The sequence below is a fragment of the Anomaloglossus baeobatrachus genome, chromosome 2 (assembly GCF_048569485.1).
Source record: "Anomaloglossus baeobatrachus isolate aAnoBae1 chromosome 2, aAnoBae1.hap1, whole genome shotgun sequence".
NCBI classification, from domain to species: domain Eukaryota; kingdom Metazoa; phylum Chordata; class Amphibia; order Anura; family Aromobatidae; genus Anomaloglossus; species Anomaloglossus baeobatrachus.
The window spans coordinates 192,131,096-192,154,367 of record NC_134354.1 but is presented as its reverse complement, the minus strand read 5'-3'; the positions used below and the strand labels follow the sequence as shown (position 1 = coordinate 192,154,367).

At 41.1% G+C, this 23,272-nt stretch overlaps 1 protein-coding gene across 1 annotated transcript in view; it reads right to left on the bottom strand.

Moving 5' to 3' along the window:
* The window catches only part of PTH (parathyroid hormone), a 97,026-nt gene that overhangs the window by 4,225 nt on the left and 69,529 nt on the right, over positions 1 to 23,272 (bottom strand). Inside the window, exon 3 of the mRNA XM_075333573.1 lies at positions 13,436 to 13,579. Within this exon, the coding sequence (XP_075189688.1) occupies positions 13,436 to 13,579 (144 nt within the window). The remainder of the gene's footprint in view (positions 1 to 13,435; positions 13,580 to 23,272) is intronic.

Below are 23,272 nucleotides of genomic sequence, written 5' to 3'. Positions count from 1 at the left end.
AGAGTTGTATGTCCTCTCCACCCCGGTGCTGTATACCCCCTCAGAGCTGTATGTCCCCCCACTCCAGTGCTGTATACCCCCCCAGAGCTGTATGTCCCCCCCACCCCAAAGCTGTATACCCCAGAGCTGCGTGCAACCCCCACCTTAGAGCTGTTTGTCCCCTCCACCCCAGAGCCACTGCCCCCCTCCAAAGCTGTATTCCCCCATTGCTGTATACCCCTTTCCTCAGTAATATGTATGCCCTCCAGTAATGTATATGTCCCCAGCCTCTCTTGTGATGTATATACAGCAGTGTTAGTGTGCTCTATGTGCGGCCATGTCTGTCAGTGACTGCCACCAATCAGCGTGGCACAGACACATGCCCAGGAGGAGCTGCATGGAGACAAGCGGGGAGGTGAATGAGGCTGTTGCCGGCTTCCCAATATTAGAAATCTCTCTAATATGTCTGTGTGTGCATGTATGATCTGTATCTATGTGTGTCAGTGTATATGACTGTGTCTAGATTTATGTCTGTTTATATGTGTTTTTGTAAATTTCTCTTTAAGTATACTGTATATGTGTACATATGCCTGTATGTGTATGTATGAGGGGCGATCCAAAAGTAATGATAATCAATAATAAACACAATGAATATATTAAAAAAATCTATATTTTTCTACATAGTCTCCTAACAAGTCTATACATTTAGTCCATCTCTTTTCTAAACTTAGAATTCCCTTCGAAAAAAATTCTTGATCTTAACCCTCAAAAAAATCCCCAACAGCGGTTATCACGTCGCTATTGTAGTCAAATTTCTTGCCCCAGAGGTGTTCCTTGAGGCGAGGAAAGAGAAAGAAGTCACTGGGGGCTACATCTGGCAAATAGGGGGGGTGTTCCACGAGTTCAAAGCCCGCTTCTTGAATGGTTGTCATGGCAACTGCAGCTTTGTGAGCCGGCGCGTTATCTTGGTGAAACAGCACTCCAACCCGCAGTTTGCCTCGCCTTTTCTCCTGGATAGCCTCCCGCAATCTTCTTATTTGTTCTGCGTAGTAGGAGCCCGTAATAGTGGCTCCCTTCTCCAAATACTCCACCATAATAATTCCTTCAGCGTCCCAAAAAACGGACGCCATAACCTTCCCTGCTGAGCTTGACACTTCCCTGCTGAGCTTGAATTTATTCAGCGTCGGCTTGTTTCCATGTCATCGATTGTTGTTTAGTTTCGGGATCAAAGTGGTGGATGCAGGTCTCGTCCATGGTCAAAAAACCTGACAAAAAAATCTCCTTGTCTGCTTGGAACTTTTCGAGATTTGCTATTGAAATGTCAACTCGTTTCTTCTTTTGCTCGTCGGTTAAAATTTTTGGCACCCAACGCGCGGAACCTTTCTCATATGCAATTCTTTTGCAAGGATTATTTGAATACTGCCATATGAGATCCCTGTGATGTCAGCTACATGCCTGATAGTCACTCTTCGATCTGCCAATACAAGTTCTTCAACTTTTTTCACGTTTTCTTCATTGAGGGACGTGGATGGGCGTCCTTCACGATGTTCATCTTCCGTCGATGTTCTTCCCAGCTTAAATTCTTTGGCCCAGCGTGCAACTGTGGAATATGGAGGAGAAGAGTCCCCCAATGCTTCCAACAAGTCGCTGAGTAGGTCTTTGGTAGTCATTTTTTTCAAGCAGAGGTATTTGATGACAGCTCTGAGCTCGTTTTTTTCCATTTTGATGTTCACTCCTCGGCAGTTCATATTCAAATGAATGTAGCTCCTGGGAATCGTGGCCTATTTAAGTGATTTTTTTTTTCCTGGACTAGTGGGTACCTAAGAGAGAAGAAAACATTTTATTTTAATTTCTGTGTGCAATAGAAATAACCGATTATAATTACTTTTGGATCGCCGCTATCTGTGCATGTCTATATGTGGATGGGACCCACTGAGACTCTTTCGCCCAGGGCCCACAAAAACCTGGAGCCAGCCCTGGTAAAGATTACAAGTATTCATCAAGAAATACACATTGTGTATCGAAATAATAATGGAGTCCCTAAAAGGTGTAAATAAATATCCCATATATGTAGCTTTTGCTCTCGTTAATCGTATCATCTATGATTTACACACAACGATGTCAAAAGTGACGCCGAAAGTGCGTCACTTTCGATTTGACCCCACCGACATCACACGTGCGATGTTGCAACGTGCAAAGCCGCCCTAAGGCCCGTTTCACACGTCAGTGAAAAACACTGACGTTTTTCACTGGCGTGTAAAACACGCACATGTCCCTCTATGTGCCGTGAATCACGGCACACGTGGGTTGTCTAAGTGCAATCTGGGCTCCGTTCTCCGTGGCCCGTGATTGCACTTAGAGATTAACTCACCTGTGCGCGCTCCCGCTCTCCATGGTACTGATCGCTCCTGCGGTGCAGCATCCGGCAGGCGCTGACCCCCGCAGCAGCTGCTTCCGGGTCGGCTGTGTCATGCATCATGAATATGCGCGACAGTAATGAGCCGGCTCAGAAGCAGCAGGGAGAACAGGCTGCAGAGAGTGTCGCTGGAACCGGGTGAGTTAAAATGCTTTTTATTTTAGAAGCACGTTTTTTTCTGGCACGTGTTTCACGGACCACACCACTGCGTGGTCCGTGGGACATCAGTGATGCCAGAAAAAAATGGACATGTCTCCGTGCGGCAATCACGGACACGCGGGTACGCCGCACGGAGACACGTGCAGTGAAAAATCACTGATGTGTGAGCAGACCCATTCATTATAATGGGTCTGCTTATGTCAGTGATTCCGGTACGTTTAAAAAAAAGCACAAACGTACCAGAATCACTGACGTGTGAAAGGGGCCTAAGGCTGTGTGCGCCCTTAGCGTTTTTACCTGTGTTTCCACAGCGTTTTGAACTGCAGCGTTTTAATGCCAAAAGGCATGCGTTTTGATTTTCAAGCAAAGTCTATGGGAAATTGTGATTTCTTGTGCGCACATTGCAGTTAAAAACGCAGCGTTTTAGATGCAGAAAATTTGGCAAAAACTCAGCGTTTAAAGAAGCAACATTGTTTTTGCCATTTTGGCAGCGTTTTGCTAACATTGAAGTCAATGAGAAGTTGCAAAACGCAATCTGCTTCAAAATTCTAGCGTTTTACATGCTTTTTTGATGCAGAATACATGCTTTTTGGACCAATTAAATGCATGCGTTTTGGACAAAATATTAATGGCATGATATGTCCTTTACAGACACACATAGTCCGACAATTAAATATATGAAAATCATTAAATAAATGTAATCTTATGCATATATATTTTAATAAAATAAGCCATTTTTTGTATGATTTTAATATTGATATTTGTTATCATTTTTTCCTTTTTTTATAGTGTTTGTATGTTTAAACTTTATTTAGCATTGTATTTGTAGTCAAAATGCATCTGATTTTAAGCATTGAAAAAGCATGCAAAACGGGGTAAAAAAGTGGTAAAAGGCGGTAAAAACGCAAGCGTATTTATAGCGTTTTTGTGGTCAAAACCGAATTTGACAAAAAACATTTTTTCCAGAGGATGCGTTTAGAACTGCAAGAAACTCAACGCAAAGTGCGCACATAGCCTTAGGCCTAAGCCACACGGCGAGAAAATCGGTGTGAGTGGAGTGCGATAAAACATCGCATTCCCCTCGGACCAATTCTAGCCTGTGAGTCAGCGCACATGAGTGATTATTTTCTCAGCCCTAATCGGACCGAGAAAACAATCGCAGCATGCTGCGATTGTAAGGTGAGTCCCTTTTCTCTCGCACCCATTCAAGTGAATGGGGCGAGAGAAAAATCGCACTGCACTCGCGGTACTCCGGTGTACCGTGCGTGCAGGGCGAGAATCACAATAGCCGGCTACAGAGGAGAGAGGGAGAGAAATCCCTCCCTCTCCTCCTCCGTGCCGGCCCGCCCCTCTGCAGTGCTGGTCCGCCGCTCCACCCCGCCCTTTGCACCTGAGGTCCGCTCGCATGGTCGAGCATTGCAGTAGTGCCACGTGTGGCCCCGGCCCTAGAGTTAAACTTTGAGGACATTTCTTTTAAGCACATGTGCGTTTATCCTTGCTTCTGTCTCCTTTTCACCCCTGCCACCTAAATTTTTTTTTCTATTTTTCATCCTGTGCTGGCATGCTGGTTAATTAGTGGTTGCTTGCTGTGTCAACTGCATCAGCACTATTCCAGCTTCCTTTCTATGTGTTAGATTATTTTGTTATACTCCCTACACATTGCTCATTCTGTTAGTTTACTTGCATTAGCCTGGAAACCTTATTAAGGAATCTGTCAACAAGTTTGTGCTATTTAATCTGAGTGACTGATTCCATCGCTGTATCATTTACTGTGCTTTGTTTTGCTGTTTCAATACGATCAATGTTTTATCACTAGGAGTTTATTACTACAGGAAAAGCTGTGTTGTGTCTTCTAGTCCAACCATGACCTCACCACCGATTAGCAGTTTTCTGTCAATATACGGTGTACACAGAAAAGTGCTATTCAGTGGTGTGCATGAGGTTCTATACAGCTCAACATTCTTTCACGGACGATCAAAAGGATGACCATGCTTTGAACTTTTGACGTTCAGGCTCCATATCTCACCATCCATTACAGCTTCAAACGTGAGACTACCATGACTTTATAGACAGTCACCTTGGCTAGCTCATACATAACTTTGACTTGCAACTATTTAGCATATGATTAGTTATGCAGATTCTTGTCATGTCACTGCATGGTTACTGTTTTGCTCCTGGTGGTGGAAAAATCTTTTTCTTCCTGTATACTACAAATTACAACCATTTCTCACGTTCCCTAATAGATCAGTATTATTAGGTTGATTCCCAACCAAAAGATCATTGTTTCAAATCAAAGATCAGCCATGAAGAAGATTTCTCAAGAAAAGGGAAAACACATCCAGCTCATCGATAGTGGTCTCTTGAGCCACAAGATTTTCCAAACTGCATCATGTCTGTCTCTGCCATGAGAGTTGGAAGAATACAAAGTGTAATCCATCTATCCATTCAAAAGCCAAGAGGTGGACGTCCAGGTGTGCCGCCCCTGCAACAGACTGAACCGCTCAGATCCGGGGGTGGTGATTACTCGTGGCTCGAGGGTCTCCGGACCCGGAGGCTAGGGGCCACACTCAAATGGAAAGGGGGGTATTTACAGGGGATTGGTGTAGTTCATAACGCCACCCGTGGTGTACAGTAATTGGGAGTACCGCCGCTGCTGTTGGGAGTACACGGGGTGATGGAGTGGGGCAGCAAGATGACGTTACCCTCTACGGGTAGGGGTAGGCCTCGGGACTCTGGATAGTGATGCGGGGATGCAATGCATGGGTCAGTCGGGTACTCACTCAGCAATGAAGCAGACGCTGACAACAGGGTAAACCAAGTCTCTGACTGTCGTTGCCTCTCGAAGGGAGCTTGTCCGGGTCCCATCCCTTGCAGCACTGCCTGGTGGTCCGTAACCTGCCTCCTGGCACAAAATTTAGATTGTCCGTTGTGGCCCAGTAGCTTGGAGCTTTCCAGGCCCCGCTCCCCACTCTGGCTAAGTGAAGGAGCCTGCTCTCAGGAGCTCATGCTTGGGATTTTAGTGGGCCGCTTGCTAGGAAAGCCCTATCCCCCTCGTTGCGCTAGTGCCCCAGATCTCTGAGCTTGGTGGGAACAGTCCATAAAGGTCCTGTCCTCCGCAGGTTAATTGACGGGTCGCCTGAAGCTTCTCCCCGTGTACGTCGACGTGCCTTCGGTCCTGGACCAGTGATAGGACCAGGCTGCTGACCATCCTCCTTGACAGGTTCCAGGCACCTAGTCTCAATCCCCTGCGACCGGGGATCTGACTCCTCTAGGTCCAGACCACAGTGTGCGACCTAGTTTACTTCTCCCCTGGGAGCTCTAACTCCCAGCTTCCTCAGATCTCCTCACAGCTTGAGGGCTACCACTGAACTGACTTGACACCTCCCACCTCCCTGCCTGACCCCTAGGTGGGCGGCCCTATTCCTGCCTAAGCAGCCCACTGGTGTGCCTCACAGGTGTGGTGCAAAGTGTATCTAGGATTTGTGAATGCTGGTGGAGGCAGTACTGCAGGATGGAGACCCAGAACCATGGGGGGTTTGAGTCCTGCACGGGGAGGGCAGATTGTGCAGAACCCTGTGACAACCTGAATAGTCCAGGGCGTCACACAGGCAAAATATCATAGGCCCATCACAAGTTCTGTCAGTTCTGGCACTACAAACATTGCAGTGGAGGTTGCTCATATCTTTCTTAATAGAGAGTTCACAGATGTCTATCCAAGCATCATGCAATGCACGTTACACAAGTCTGGAATAGTGGCCCGAAAAAAGGTGAAGAAGCCTCCTCTTCATTATCATCATAAAAATTGTTGGCAAGTTTACAAAAAAGTACTAAAAGTTGACAGAAAAGTAGAAATTTGGAAATGGGTGATTTGGAGCAATGAAACAAAAGTCAATAGACTAGGCTTTGATGGATGCAAATGGGTCTGGAAAAAACAAGGGAAAAATAGGTTAATGGATTGAGAAATTAAAGAAATTGTCAATTTCGGTGGAGGAAGCCTGATGATAGGGGGTTGTTTCACAGCCAAAGGCATTGAATACTTGACCAGGATTGATAGTTGTTTCAAATGTTTAAAATATTGTTATCCTTTTGCTTGTCTCTGTAGCTCTGCTAGATCTGCTTTAGAAAATACTGATTTTAGCACAACTGCTGTACCCAGTAAACTAAGTGATACATTGATGGAATTGAGATATCTCTCCCTACATCATGTTGCTGTTAGACTACATAGAAAAACCCTGCTGACAGGTTCCCTTTAATGGACTGATACCACTAGGTTGCGAACGGTGGTGGATTTTCTTTTCATGTATGTTGGATAATGAAAAGTGATGTGCACTTGAAAATTTCTCTCGTACTATAAAGAATGCAATGAAAATAAGTGGTTTTGCCAACCACATACAGTAGTGTTTTGATCTGGAAATGGTTAAGAGGAAGGCAGGCTTTACACGTTGCGACATCGCTAGCAATTGCTAGCGATGTCCAGCGCGATAGCATCCGCCCCCGTCGCACATGATATATGTGGTGATTTCTGCTGTAGCGAACATTATCCCTACGGCAGCTTCACACGCACATACCTGGTCGGCGACGTCGCTGTGACCGCCGAACAATCCCTCCTTCAAGGGGAAGGTACATTCGGCGTCACAGCGACGTCACCGCGACGTCACTAATCGGCCGGCCAATAAAAGCGGAGGGGTGGGGATGAGCGGGACATAACATCCCGCCCACCTTCTCCCTTCCGCATTGCCATCGGGATGCAGGTAAGGAGATGTTTGTCGCTTCTGCGGGTTTACACATATCGATGTGTGGAGCTGCAGGAACGACAAACAACATCGTACCTGTGGTCGAACCGACATTATGGAAATGAATGACGATACACACATCAGCGATATTGTATTCTTCTGTGCTCGTTCATCGTCGCACCTAGGATTTACACGTTGCGATGTCGCTACCGGCGCAGGATGTGCGTCACCAATGACGTGACCCCGACGATATATCGGTAGCGATGTCGCAACGTATAAAGCCCCCCGAAGACTATCTGCAATATGTGGTTTATAAGGTGTCCCATTGTTAGCGTCAATTGTGAATATAATAGGCACAACTCAAACCTCACCTCCCTATTCTCTAACTTCATCTTCTTTGTCTCTCCCTCCACTGGCTGCACATTACACAAAGAATCCAATTCAGATTTTCTTTTGTCAACCTAGAAAACTTCTACTACTCTAATAAACTCTCGCATTTTAGGACACGTCTTTTCTTGTGTCTTTAATTTTCTGATTTTCCCCCCATTCCATGTATAATACAGGAAAAATACATATATACCATGTTAGTCTATAGATAGAAGAATATTAAAAATTTAGAGCCCCCAGCAGTTGATACCTTTTTAATAGCTCACTGAAATGATGGTAATCAATAGCAAGCTTTCAAGACTTCTCAGGTCTTTTTCTCAGGCGTGGTATCACAAAATCTGAAGAGTTACATATTTATACACAACAGAACATAGATTTATGCAGTGATAAAATAAGTGATGTGAAGTAGAACTATCAATATGGGAAGGAAAGAAACAGTAGCAGTAAATATAGGATCAGTTCATATTTACAATGTGAAAGTTGTATTGTCCTCTGATTAAGGTATGGTCCAAGAGCACATTCCTTAGTTTATGTAAAAAGACATAAATCCATGCGACACATTCATTCTTTTTCTGAGTGTGTCAAAGGTTGTCAACAGTTTCTACTCACTGACTCTTTTGTCTCTCTGACATTTGAAGTTACCTTTCAATGCTAGTAATTTTCATATCCATAATGCTATGATCAGAGCTACAGAAATCTTTGGTCAAAGGTAGATTTTTTTTCTTTGATTGTGCAGCAATTAGAGATGGGCGAATACTAAAATATTCGGGTTTGGATTATTCGAGCCAAATAATTTAAAATATTCATGTATTTGTTCTGAACAACGAACCCAATCCAAGTCAATGGGAAATTCGAATAATTTTCTAGAGGACCTTGGAAGTAGGTCTGGGAGCGCTGTAAAAATACTACAATGGATAGAAAAGTGCTGAAACTGAAAGGGAACAGCATGGGGAAAAAGCCTGGACTCACATTTAGTTTCTGGGATTATTGTTAGAGTATTACATTAATTAAAGCAGGAGAATTTACTTACTGTGTTTCCTCATGACTGTCACAGTGCTTCCTGGTCTGATCATTAAAGTTTATGAATATGCACTGCTGCCCCCACCCACCCTCTGTAACAGTGTATGTGATTGGTTGCAGTTCTGCTTCCCCGCCCACATTCTGTGACGGCATCTGTAATTAATTGCCCTCACACTAGCTGTCTGGGTCAAGAAGTCAAGTGTAAAAATAAATAAATAATTGGAAAAAATGGTGCAGGGTCCCTTGTATTTTGATATCCATCACAGATAAAGCAAACTGCTACACGCTGCAGCCCCCAGCTCTGCATGTTATCTTGGTTGCGTATCAAAATACGAGAGACCCCCATGCAGCTTTTTTAAAATTCTTTAAATAAATCATTTTAAAAAATGATGTGCAGTCCCTCTTAATTTTTATACCCACCCAAGATAAAGCAGACAGCTGGGAGCTGGTATCCTCAGGCTGGGGAGGCCCATGGTTACTTGATCCTTCTCATCCTAATAATAGCAGCCTGCAGCCGCACCGGAGAACCCTACACCACTTTTTCCAGTTATTTATTTTTACCCTCCGCTTTCTGACCCAGATAGCTAGTGTGACGGCAACCAGTCACAGACACCGACACAGATGGTGGGCGGGGGAAGCAGGACTGCAACCAATCACAGACACCGACATAGAGGGTGGGCGGGGAAAGCAGTACATATTCAGAAGGGTTAATGAGTGGACCATGAACGCACGCCGGGTGGAGGCACTGTCTACCTGGGACCACTATCAAATAGTCCACAACATAAAGGTATGTATTCTTGATATAATTTGGGATATATGTGATGGTTGATTTGATAGTTTGACACACAGTAGTAGTCCCATAAGTATGCTATACTACCTGTAGGCATAAGAGTTAGGCAGTCTATTAGATAGGTACAAGCTGCTTTCAACAGAATGTGGAAAGAAATACATCTTATCCTAATAGTGGCATTTGGTCACCTATACAGCTGGTTAATCCAGCATGGATCTTTCCTTTGAATATTTTGGGGAACTATTAATATTACATTACTATCAGCCTCCCCTTGGTATCAGCCTTTGTTGATCTATTTAGAATTGTGAGTATAAATAACACAAATATGGATTTTGATTAATTCAGGTCTCAATTGTTGAATTAATTTTTGGTACACATATAACTGAATTATTTATTTATCCTCTAGATATACAGTGTGTATGTATATATATATATATATATATATATATATATATATATATATATAAAATGTTCAGAATTTATCAAGTATTTCTTACCTAATACTATCTATATGCTGTTACTTGATATATTTTAAGTGAATTCATTTGCTATCGTTTAAATTGGTTTTGTCGATTAGGATGATACAAAATATGTCCCCAAAGGTGGACAACCCCTTTAAAGGGAATCTGTTACCGGCTTTTTGCTACCTTATCTGAGAGCAGCATACTATAGAGACAGAGACCCTGATTCCAGTGATGGATGTGTCACTTACTGAACTGTATGCTGTCATTTTGATAAAATCAATGTTTTCTCTGCTGCAGATCTAGCAGTTATACAGAGCTCTTGAATATGGTGGACTACCTGGCAGCAGGTCAACTAGTCCTCTAATGATAATCTACTGCTTATTTAACAGTGATTATATTAAAACTACACTAAGCAGCCCAGTAAGTGACACATCTCTGGAATCAGGATCTCAGATTAGGTGGCAAAAACCTGGTGACAGATTCCCTTTAAATGATTATTATTATTGAATTAATTTATGGTACACATGTAATTGTATTTATTGTCTCTTTTTATATTTATGTTCATAATTTGTCAAGTATTTCCTACCTCATGCTATCTATATGCTGTTAATTGATATATTTTAAAGGGAACCAATCACCAGGATTTTCGTATATAAGCTAAATCCAGTGCTATACTGGCACTATCAGGCTGATTCTATACATACCTGTAGTGGGCAGCTCGGATGTTTAGGTTATGAAATCCAAAAAAGTAAAGTTTATATAATTAGCTGCTTGTTGGCAGTTGCAGTGGAACAGATAATATATTCATAGTTATCCCCTCCCCCTGTTAGAATTAGCATAAGTATTATACAATCGATTTACCTTTCACTAGGAAGTACCTGTGTGAGGTCAAACCCATGTGACCTGGTATCCAGCTTTGTTGGCTGAGGCCCCGCCCTTTCTGGTCACATTGGTATGACCTCACACAGGTCCTGCAACAGACAAAGTGAATCGATTGAATAATACTTATGCTAATTCTAAGAGGGGAGGGGATAACTATGAATATACACTGTGTGCAGACTTATTAGGCAAATGAGTAGTTTGATCACATGATAATTTTTATACATTTTGTCCTACTCCAAGCTGTATAGGCTTGAGCGCCAACTACCAATTAAGTAAATCAAGTGATGTGCCTCTCTTTAATGAGGAGGGGTGTGGTGTAAGGACATCAACACCCTATATAAGGATTGCACACTTATTAGGCAACTTTCGTTCATTTGGCAAAATGGGCCAGAAGAGAAATTTGACGGGCTCTGAAAAGTCCAAAATTGTGAGATGTCTTGCAGAGGGATGCAGCAGTCTTGAAATTGCCAAACATTTGAAGCGTGATCATCGAACAATCAAATGTTTCGTGGCAAATAGCCAACAGGCTTGCAAGAAGCGTGTTGGGCAAAAAAGGCGCAAAATAACTGCCCATGAATTGAGGAAAATCAAGCGTGAAGCTGCCAAGATGCCATTTGCTACCAGTTTTGCCATATTTCAGAGCTGCAACATTACTGGAGTATCAAAAAGCACAAGGTGTGCCATAGTCAGGGACATGGCCAAGGTAAGGAAGGCTGAAAAACTACCACCTTTGAACAAGAAACATAAGATAAAACGTCAAGACTGGGCCAAGAAATATCTTAAGAATTATTTTTCAAAGGTTTTATGGACTGATAAAATGAGAGTGACTCTTGATGGGCCAGATGGATGGGCCGGAGTCTGATTAGTAAAGAGCAGAGAGCTCCACTCTGACTCAGACGCCAGCAGGAGGTGGAGTACTGGTATGGGCTGGTATCTTCAAAGATGAATTTGTGGGACCTTTTCAGGTTGAGGATGGAGTGAAGCTCAACTCCCAGACCTACTGCCAGTTTTTGGCAGACAACTTCTTCAAGCAGTGGTACAGGAAGAATTCGGTATCGTTCAAGAAAAACATGATTTACATGCAGGACAATGCTCCATAACATGCATCCAACTACTCCACAGGGTGGCTGGCCAGTAAAGGTGTAAAAGATGAAAAAATAATGACTTGGGCCCTTTGTTCACCTGATCTAAACCCCATAGAGAACCTGTGGTCCCTCATAAAATGTAAGATCTACAGGGAGGGAAAACAGTACACCTCTCGGAACAGTGTCTGGGAGGCTGTGGTGGCTGCTGCACGCAATGTTGATCGTTAGCAGATCAAGCAACTGACACAATCTATGGATGGTAGGCTGTTGAGTGTCATCATAAAGAAAAGTGGCTATATGGGTCACTAATTTTTGGGGGTTTTGTTTTTGCATGTCAGAAATGTTTATTTCTAAATTTTGTGCAGTTATATTAGTATACCTGGTGAAAATAAACAAGTGAGATGGAAATATATTTGTTTTTTATTAAGTTACCTAATACGTCTGCACAGTAATAGCTACCTGCACAAACAGATATCCTCCTAAGATAGCCAAATATAAAAAAAAACCCCACTCCAACTTCCAAAAATATTAATCTTTGATATTTATGAGTCTTTTGGGTTGATTGAGAACATAGTTGTTGATCAATAATAAAAAAATTACGCTAAAATACAACTTGCCTAATAAGTCTGCACCGAGTGTATTATCTGCTCCATTGCAACTGCCACTCAACAAGCTGCTCATTTTATAAACTTTACTTTTTTGGAATTCAAAACCTAAACATCCGAGCTGACCACTAAAGGTATGTATAGAATCAGCCTGATAGTGCCAGTATAGCACTGGATTTAGCTTATATACGAAAATCCTGGTGATTGGTTTCCTTTAAATGAATTCATTTGGTGTCATTTATATTGGTTTTCTGTCTTTCGGGTAGTTCTTAGGTCCCTCATAGGAGATTTTTGTCTTTAATAATGTTTTTATACAGTCAATCCAATGAAGTTGTCAATTTCAATAAATTGAGCAAGAATATCTTTTTTTGACCCACAGTGTATTGTATTAAACTGAGCGCCTTGGTTTATAATCAGTTTATTTAAGTGTCATGCACACTATTATTTATTGGACTTTTTTTATTACAATTAAATGTCTTGTTGTGTATAAATATGTGACTCGTTAGAATTTGTGTTCTACTGATGCCTGATGAAGAGACACAAGTAGTCTCCAAACCTCGCTTTTTGTTACAATTTTTTCATTCTACCTGTTAATCAACAATTTTTTGTACCCAGAAACACCTCTTTCAAGAAATGTATATCCTGGCCTAAGGAGTCTCACAACTGATATTCCAAATATGTCTTTACCTAACATATCTACCTGCTTACTCAATTCATTGAAGTCTTGTACAGGATATACTTCTTTTGACTTATAGATTGTAAGTACCATTTGTTTTAAGCTATTACTCTGTCTTTTGATGTACAGCGTGTTAACCCAGTATTTTGCTATGTAACTTGTATTATGCACATTCTGTTGATATACTGTCATCATAAGAGACTTTCAAGATTTAAATTGATTCTAGCTGTTTAATTTACTTATTGTGTGTCAACATAGAAAGCGTTCTTCGGCCTGGGTTGTGAATGATCTCCAGTAAACTCTGTAACCATCTTTGGCGATTTATTTCTTCAATCATCTTTCCTGTATCATGCATTAGCTGCGTCTCTGCAACTGATCTCTCTCTAAAATAAACAACAGAAAGTAAAATGGTTAAAAAGAAAGTATAATTCACACTACCATTTTGTGATTTTAAGATATAAAGCAGAGATGATGCTATGTTAATTGCTTAGACACACTACGGTATTAGCATGATAAAAGGAAATCATTAGACTGTAAACTGAATGTAATTTCTATACAGTATGTCATAATAGAAACTGCCAGCTAATAGTGTAGTGGTATATTACTTTTTTACTTTTATTAGATGTCTCTTTGCTACTGGGGGTCAGAAAATATATTTTTTTCTACTGTATTCTTGTCACATCCCTTCCTGAATCTGCTTCAGTAAAGTCTGCTTCTGTTGCCTGGTGATGCTGTATTAATTCTGCAGGCAGTGCTGGTGATAGGGACGACGTCAGAGCCAAAATCTCTGCGTGGCACATGTTCTGTCCAGTCAGCGATACTGGTGTAGCTGGGACACATGGTATCACCCATTCAGGCACAATGGTTGTGTGTGCTGTTTAGCAGCTCAGCAGCAGTAATTAACTCCCTAATGAGGGTATTGGAACATTACCACATCATACTTAAATTACTAGCATATTGCTGGGAATTGCAGTTTTCTCTAGCTATTCCCCACTTTTATCCCTATTGCTCTTATTAGGCCTAAGCCACACGGCGAGAAAATTGGTGCGAGTGGAGTGCGATTAAAACATCGCATTCCACTCGGACCAATATTAGTCTGTGTGTCAGCGCACATGAGCGATTATTTTCTCAGCCCTAATCGGACCAAGAACACAATCGGAGCATGCTGCGATTGTAATGCGAGACTCTTTTCTCTCGCACCCATTCAAGTATATGGGGCGAGAGAAAAATCGCACTGCACTCGCGGGACACCGATGTACCGTGCGTGCAGAGCGAGAATCGCAATAGCCGGCTATGGAGGAGAGAGGGAGATAAATCCCTCCCTCTTCTCCTGCGTGCCGGCCCGCCCCTCAGCAGCGACGACCCGTCACCCGTAGCTCTCCACTCGCACAGTCAGACCTCAGTCGCATGGATACTACCATGACACTCGGCTCCTGGTGTGCTGCCAGCGTGAGCCGAGTGTCATGCGAGCATCTCACTAGTGCCCCGTGTGGCCCAGCAATATGATTCTGATCCACTGTTGGACCTGCTCTGTTTACTCCCTGACAAACATCAACCTCACTTACTGTCCACTGCTTAATCCCTGACTATGATTTTTGTGTACTGATCTTGTATTGCTCTTGCCCTTACTACAGTAGTTTTGACCTTTCTAATTGACTATGCTCTGCAAAATATTTCTCCACCAGCAAGCAGCTACTTTGTAGACCCCTTTGGTCTCTTATAGTTCTACTATTTTAAATTGCAAATTAGTCTACACTAGAGCAAAGGGGAATATTACATCTAGAAGGTAATTAAAGATTAATTTATTTTTTCTAGTTTATGCAGCACCCTGTCCAGTAATGGACAACCGCTTTAAAGGGAATCTGTAATGGTGCTGTAATATTGATCAAATTGATACTGTTGGTGAAGAAATCCGCTTTGTTGTTTTTCTTTAATCACCTTTTGAAGTTTTCTGTTCATTAGATTTTGGTGGACAGTGGCTGGACTACAGTGGGTACGGAGAGTATTCAGAGCCCTTTAAATGTTTCACTCTTTGTTTCATTGCAGCCATTTGGTAAATTCAAAAAAGTAATTACTCATTAATGTACACTCTATGCCCCATCTTGTCAGGAAAAAACAAAACAGAAATGTAGAAATTTTTGCAAATTTATTAAACAAGAAAAACTGAAGTATCACATGGTCATAAGTATTCAGACCCTTTGCTCAGTGTTGAGTAGAAGCACCCTTTTGAGCTAGTACAGCCATGAGTCACCTTGGAAATGATGCAACAAGTTTTTCACAGCTGGAGTTGGGGATCTCTGCTATTCTTGCTTTTTGGAGATCCTCTCCAGTTCCGTCAGGTTGGATGGTGAACGTTGGTGGACAGATATTTTCAGGTCTCTCCAGGATGCTCATTTGGGTTTAGGTCAGGCCTCTTGCTGGACCAGTCAAGAATGGTGACAGAGTTGTTCTAAAGCCACTCCTTTGTTATTTTAGATGTGTGCTTAGGGGGTTTTCTTCCAGGATATCTCTGTACTTGGCTGCATTCATCTTTCCTTCAATTGCAACCAGTCATCCTGCCCCTGAAGCTGAAAAACACCCCCATATCATGATGTTGCCATCACCATGTTTCACTGTTGGGATTTTATTAGGCAAGTGATGAGCAGTGCCTGGTTTTCTCCACACATACCGCTGAGAATTATCACTAAAAAGTTCTATCTTCATCTCATCAGACCAGAAAATCTTATTTCCTATACTCTGGGAGTCCTTCATGTGTTTTTTTGCAAACCCTCTGCAGGCTTTCATATGTCTTGCACTGAGGAGAGGCTTCCATCGAGCCACTTTGCCATAAAGGCCCACCTTGTGGAGGGCTGCAGTGATAGTTGACTTTGTATAACGTTCTCAAATCTCCCTGCAGCATCTCTGGAGCTCAGCCACAGTGATTTTGGGGTTCCTCTTTATCTCTCTCACCAAGGCTCTTCTCCCATGATTGCTCAATTTGGCTGGACAGCCGGGTCTAGGAAGAGTTCTGGTGGTCCCAAACTTCATCTATTTAAGGATTTTGGTGGCCACTGTGCTCTTAGGAACCTTGAGTACTGCAGAAAATTATTTTGTAACCTTGGCCAGATCTGTGCCTTGCCACAATTCTGTCTCTGAGCTCCTTGGGGAGTTTCGTTGACCTCATGATTCTCATTTAGTCTGACATGGACTGTGAGCTGTGAGGTCTTATATATGAGTGTCTGAGCAAAGAGTCTGAATACTTATGACCATGTGATATTTCAGTTTTTCTTGTTTAATAAATTTGCAAAAAGTTCTACATTTCTGTTTTTTTCTGACAAGATGGGGTGCAGAGTGTAAAGTAATGAGAAAAAAAATGAACTTTTTTGAATTTACCAAATGGCTACAATGAAATAAAGAGTGAATTAGTTAAAAGCGTCTGAATACTTTCTGTGCCCACTGTAACTGGGGCAGTGAGAAATTAATTGTTACTGAGGAAGAAAGAGGGCTAACACAACAACGGCCCCTGTTCAGCTAGGACCCCATGGTGTGGACAGGTAATTGCATTGGTTATTTGCTGTAGAACAGATACAAGGTCTGAGGTCTTTGTATGTTTTACGTGTGCAAATGAATCACCTCAGGAGATAACTCTTCAGAGCTTCAAAAGATTGTCCCAGACTTTTTGGGGCCAATGGTCAGTGAAGAATATTGGGGTTTGTATGGAGCTGATATTTCTGGAGACTCAATTTCACCATCATTAACCCATGGGGACGAACATTCATGTTTTTATATGATTGTGCGATCAGCGCATCAGCCCCAAATTAATATTTGTTAGATGGATGATGCTATCAATGCCATATTTTATCTCTATAGCAAGGTAAAATCATGATAAGAAACATGAGCACAATATGTTCTGCCTGGGACCTCCAGGTGCGAGGATATCCTGAAAGTTGAAGATGTCATACTTTTCTAGAAACTGAAGCTACACCCCATGGCCAGCCGTGTTATGACTCACCAGAGAGAAGGTATGTGGGTGTAACTTTTGTTAAAAACAAATGCCAAATTATGATTCTTGTTCAATGCCAGGAAGGTTCACAAATGTGTAGGATTGTTCCACAATTTATTGTCATTCTCCCCTCCATAGATGTGAGCCATTTCTGTGACACAGGTTTACTATTTTTCTTTCATGTAATTGTAATTTCCTTTTTCTTTTATGTAATTGTATATACTGGATTGTTTTGTTCCCCTTTATAACATGTTTTGTATGTTATTATGTGAACATCTTGAATTAAATATAAAAAATGTAATAGCTGTTTTCACTGAAGCCACACACTACCTTGTAACAGTTGTCAAATCTGCCTGTAAACGATCAGTTGTAGCAGTGTTGCTTGAGTTATTTTGGAGCTTGGCAGTGACTGAAATGAGGTGTTTATACACATATATATATATATATATATTTATATATATATATATATATATATATATATATATATACAGTGGCTTGCGAAAGTATTTGGCCCCCTTGAATTTTTCAACCTTTTCCCACATTTCAGGCTTCAAACATAAAGGTAAAATTTTTAATGTTATGGTGAAGAATCAACAACGAGTGGGATACAATTGTGAAGTTGAGCGAAATTTATTGCTTATTTTGAACTTTTTTAAAAAATAACTGAAAAGTGGGGCGTGCTATATTATTCATCCCCTTTAAGTTAATACTTTGTAGCGCCACCTTTTGCTGCGAATACAGCTGCAAGTCGCTTGGGGTATGTGTCTATCAGTTTTGCACATCGAGAGACTGAACTTCTTGCCCATTCTTCCTTTGTAAACAGCTGGAGCTGAGTGAGGTTGGATGGAGAGCATTTGTGAACAGCAGTTTTCAGCTCTTTCCACAGATTCTCGATTTGATTCAGGCCTGGACTTTGACTTGGCCATTCTAACACATGGGTTCGTTCATTTGTGAACCATTCCATTGTAGATTTTGCTTTTTGTTTTGGATAATTGTCTTGTTGGAAAACTAATCTCCGTCCCAGTCTCAGGTCTTTTGCAGACTCCAACAGGTTTTCTTCAAGAATGGTCCTGTGTTTGGCTCCATCCATCTTCCCATTAATTTTAACCATATTCTCTGTCCCTGCTGAAGAAAAGCAGGCCCAAACCATGATGCTGCCACCACCTTGTTTGACAGTGAAGATGGTGTGTTCAAGGTGATGAGCTGTGTTGCTTTTATGCCAAACATCGTTTGGCATTGTACTCATATAGTTCGATTTTGGCTTCATCTGACCAGAGCACCTTCTTCCACGTTTGGTGTTTCTCCCAGGTGGCTTGTGGCAAACTTTAAAGAACACTTTTAATGGATCTCTATGAAAAATGGCTTTCTCTTTGCCACTCTTCTATAATGGGCAGATTTGTATAGTGTACGACTGATTGTTGTCTTATGGACAGACTCTCCCACCTCAGCTTTAGATCTCTGTAGTTCTTCCAGAGTGATCAAGCGCCTCTTGGCTGCATCTCTGATCAGTCATCTGCTTGTTTGACATGACATTTTTGAGGGACGGCCGAGTCTTGGTAGATTTGCAGTGGTATGATACTCCTTCCATTTCAATATGATCTCTTGCACAGTGCTCCTTGGGATGTTTAAAGTTTTGGAAACCTTTTGTAACTAAATCCGGCTTTAAACTTCTCCACAATAGTATCACGGACTTGCGTGTTGTGTTCTTTGGTCTTCATGATGCTATCTGCGCTTTAAACAGAACACTGAGACTATCACAGAGCAGGTGCATTTGTACGGAGACTTCATTACACACAGGTGGCTTATATTTATCATCATCAGTCATTTAGGACAACATTGGATCATTCAGAGATCCTCAATGAACTTCTGGAGTGAGTTTGCTGCACTGAAAGTAAAGGGAACTAATAATATAGCACACCCCAATTTTCAGTTATTTATTTTTTAAAAAGTTCATAATAAGCAATAAATTTTGTTCAACTTCACAATTGTGTCCAACTTGTTATTGATTCTTCACCATAACATTCAAATTTTTATGTTTATGTTTGATGCCTGAAATGTGGGAAAAGGTTGAAAAATTCAAGAGGGCTGAATACTTTTGCAAGGCACTGTACATATATATATATATATATATATATATATATATATATATATATATATATATATATATATTGTGATAACACACTCAGGGATCGCCTTTGCTGGGTTCAAAGGGCACGTATTCACCTCAGGCAGACAGCTGAATTCTAAGGTGTAACTGATGTTTGGTCAGGTTTATTGCAGTGAAGCATAAACAAAAGAAAAACACCAACAAAATAAATCCTTGCCTGTCTGGCGCCAACTATACATGGTGATATCCTAACTACAAACTGGAGGGCTTCTCCCTTCCAGCTAAACCATACAGACATCAAGTACTGCTCCAACTTACAAGTGTCTCCTACACAGACAGGTTTACTGTGTTGCCCAGTTGGAGACCCTCCCCCAACTTCTCAGACTCCTTTTACATCAGTCCTTCACCTCCCATTAATCCATTAGCAGCCAGGTGATCCTGACCAGGCTAAGTCACATAGGACCGATACCGGGGTGAGATATACCTGCTCTCATCCACTAATCCCACATGAGTCTCACAATATATATATATATATATATATATATATTCCATATTTTGGAATCGGTTGTATGTATGCTATACCCGCACTGTGAGCTCCCCAATAATTGGCCTAACAGTGAAAGCAACTGTCGCCTCCTTCATCAATCGTCATTCAATTGCTCATTGTTCTGATGATTGGAGGCAGCAGAGAACTATTCTTGAAACACTTCTTCCAAGAGCCGTAACGTTTTAATTTTTCCATCAACAGCCAAATGATGGCTTATTTTTAGGTCACAATTAGTACTTTTGAATGACACCATTCATTTTAACACGCGGTGTGCTGGAAAACGGGAACAAAATTCAAGTGCAGTGAAATTTTGAAAAGAAAGCAAGCAATTCTACAATTATTTTTTGGCTATTTTCTATAGTGTTCATTGTGCTGTAAAAATCACTTTGCAATATAATTCTTCAAGTCACTACGACTATGATGATACCAAACTTGAAAAATTTCTTTTATGTAAATAGAGAAAAAAATGGGAAATTTGTAAATCAAGTTTGCTTGTGTCTCCATTTTCCAAGACCCATAACGTTTTCATTATTGGACAATAGAACAGGCTTACTTTTATGTGGCAAGCTGATGTTTCTATTGAGAACATTTTAGGATAGATGCAATGTTTTGATCGTTTCTTATTTTATGTTTTTGCAGAGTGGCTTCAACCAAAAAACATAGCTCCTGACTAATTTTTTTTTCTTTGTAATTTTTTTTTATGGATCGGGTTAGTTAATTATATATTTTCATAGATCACACTCTGCAATGCCAGATATAAAAAGTTTTTTTTCATTTAATGGGAGAAAAGGGGAGTAATTTTATTGTTTATGGTTTTTTTTTTCCATATCTTACATTAGTTTTAAACTTTTTACTTTATCTGTTAGTCCTTTTAAGGGATTTGAATCTGTGATCATCTGATCACCTATATCCTTAGGTGTGTTGTAAATGCGTAGGTTAATCGCAGTGTGTGGAGCTCGTCTCCAACAATGGCAGTTAGAGGTCGATGATGGCTGAATGGGCATGATAGCTACGAAGTCTATGTAGTTTAACAGCAGCAGGAGAGAATCTCTTTAAGACTGGCAACACACATCCATTTTTTTTGTACGTGTGCGGTACGTATTTGCACGTACCGGAGACACGGAGACCCATGTTATTCAATGGTAGATGGCACACACACGTAAAATCACACGGAACGTGTGTCCGTGTGGTAAGTACGTGTGTGCGCTTTTCTACACGGACGACATGTCCGTTTTTTGCCAGCAGCACGCAGGCACGGACCCGCTTTAGTCTATGGGTCCATGCCTGCACGGACCGCACACGGAGTATGTCCGTGTTCAGCACGTATCGTCCGTGTCCGTTTTTCATCAAAAAAATTTGAAACACTTGTTTCCAATCTATCAGGTCATTTGAAAGCAAACAACAACACCAGGATCTCATGATGAATGATTAAAATCGTTAATTGGGTAAGAATGTGGACCTTTAAAAACGGACTGCACACGTACGTATTTTATGTCAAAACTGACATTCCACACGCACACACGGCTCGTATACGCCATCACACGGATGCCATACGTACCAGAGAAACGCCCCAAAAAAACGGAACACGGACCCGAAAAACGGACCGTGAGACACGTACGTTTTTTTTGCGGAAGTGTGTTTTAGGCCTAAAATATATTGAGTTGGGAGAGTAGCAATTGGAATAAGGAGAATTGCTCTATAAATGAAAAGTTGAGGGGTGAGAAATACAAAATCTGATCACCTCCATTCCTCCGAATGAATAGAATGTATTATTTATTTTACAGATATTTAAATTAATAAGAAGAAATGCTTTCATTTCAAATACCTGTTTGTCTTTTTCTCTGAGGGAAGAGATGCCAGTTTTTTATTATTAGTTATTAGACCAATAAGTATGATTCTATAAAGGAATATGTGATCTTGAAAAACTCTTCCATATCATTTCTATTGAAAAACAACTTGTTCATACGTTCAGTCTTCAGGCGTTTTTCCACTATGAAGCTGCTTTATGTTTTACAAGTCAATATGAATTTTATAAAGACGCTTAGGTGTTTTGTTTTGTTTATTTTTTGTGGCTGTTTTCATATAATAAATTACTAGTCTTTTATTTATTACTTAATGAATTTCAAAAATCATGAGGTAATCGCTGATAAAAAGCTAAAATATATTTACAAAAGGGAAAAGTTTAATAAAAAATTAAAGAATGTTTTCTAAAGTGGTTTCCTTTTGAAAAACTCATGTTTGACCACTCGAGAAAAACGCTATGTGGAAATCAGACAGAAAAAGCTGTGTTTTTTTCTGCGCTGCTGTGAGGGATCATCCATGAGGAAGATTTCAAGGATACACTAGTGTAGAACAGGCAGTTTCTTCTATGCATTTCAAAGTTATCAAGCTGGATAGCTTTGAAATGCATAGAATAAACCGCCTGTTCTCCAATCGTGTGTCTTAGAAATCTTCTTGTTTTATTTACTGCCCCATTCTACGTCCTGTTGTGTATAAATATGTGACTCTTCAGATTTTGTGTTATATTGAGCCTGAAGAAGAGACCTGAGTAGAGTCATAGACAAAAGTTTTGAGAATGACACCAAAATGATATTTTCACATGATCTGTTGCCCTCTGGTTTTTAATTGTGTTTGTCTGATGTTTACATCACATACAGAAATATAATTGCAATCATAATATGAGTACCAAAAGGTTATATTGACAGTTAGAATGAGTTAATGCAGCAAGTCAATATTTGCAGTGTTGACCCTTTTTCTTCAGGACCTCTGCAATTCTCCCTCTCAATCAACTTCTGGACCAAATCCTGACTGATAGCTGTCCATTCTTGCATAAGCAATGCTTGCATTTTGCCAGAATTGTTGGTTTTTGTTTGTCCACCCGTCTCTTGATGATTGTCCACAAGTTCTCAATGGGATTAAGATCTGGGGAGTTTCCAGGCCATGGACCCAAAATTTCTATGTTTTGTTCCATGAGCCATTTAGTGATCACTTTGCTTTCTGGCAAGGTGCTCCATCATGCTGGAAAAGGCATTGTTGGGCACCAAACTGCTCTTGGACAGTTGGGAGAAGTTGCTCTTAGAGGACATTCTGGTACCATTCTTTATTCATGGCTGTGTTTTTAGGCAAGCGTGTGAGTGAGCCGATTCCCTTGGCTGAGAAGCAACCCCACACATGAATCGTTTCAGGATGCTTAACAGTTGGCATGAGACAAGACTGGTGGTAGTGCTCACCTCTTCTTCTCCTAATAAGCTGTTTTCCAGATGTCCCAAACAATCAAAAAGGGGATTCATCTGAGAAAATGACTTTACCCCAGTCCTCAGCAGTCTACTTCCTGTACCTTTTGCAGAATATCAGTCGGTCCCTGATTTTTTTTCTGGAGAGAAGTGGCTTCTTTGCTGCCCTCCTTGAAACAAGGCCTTGTTCAAAGAGTCTCCGCCTCA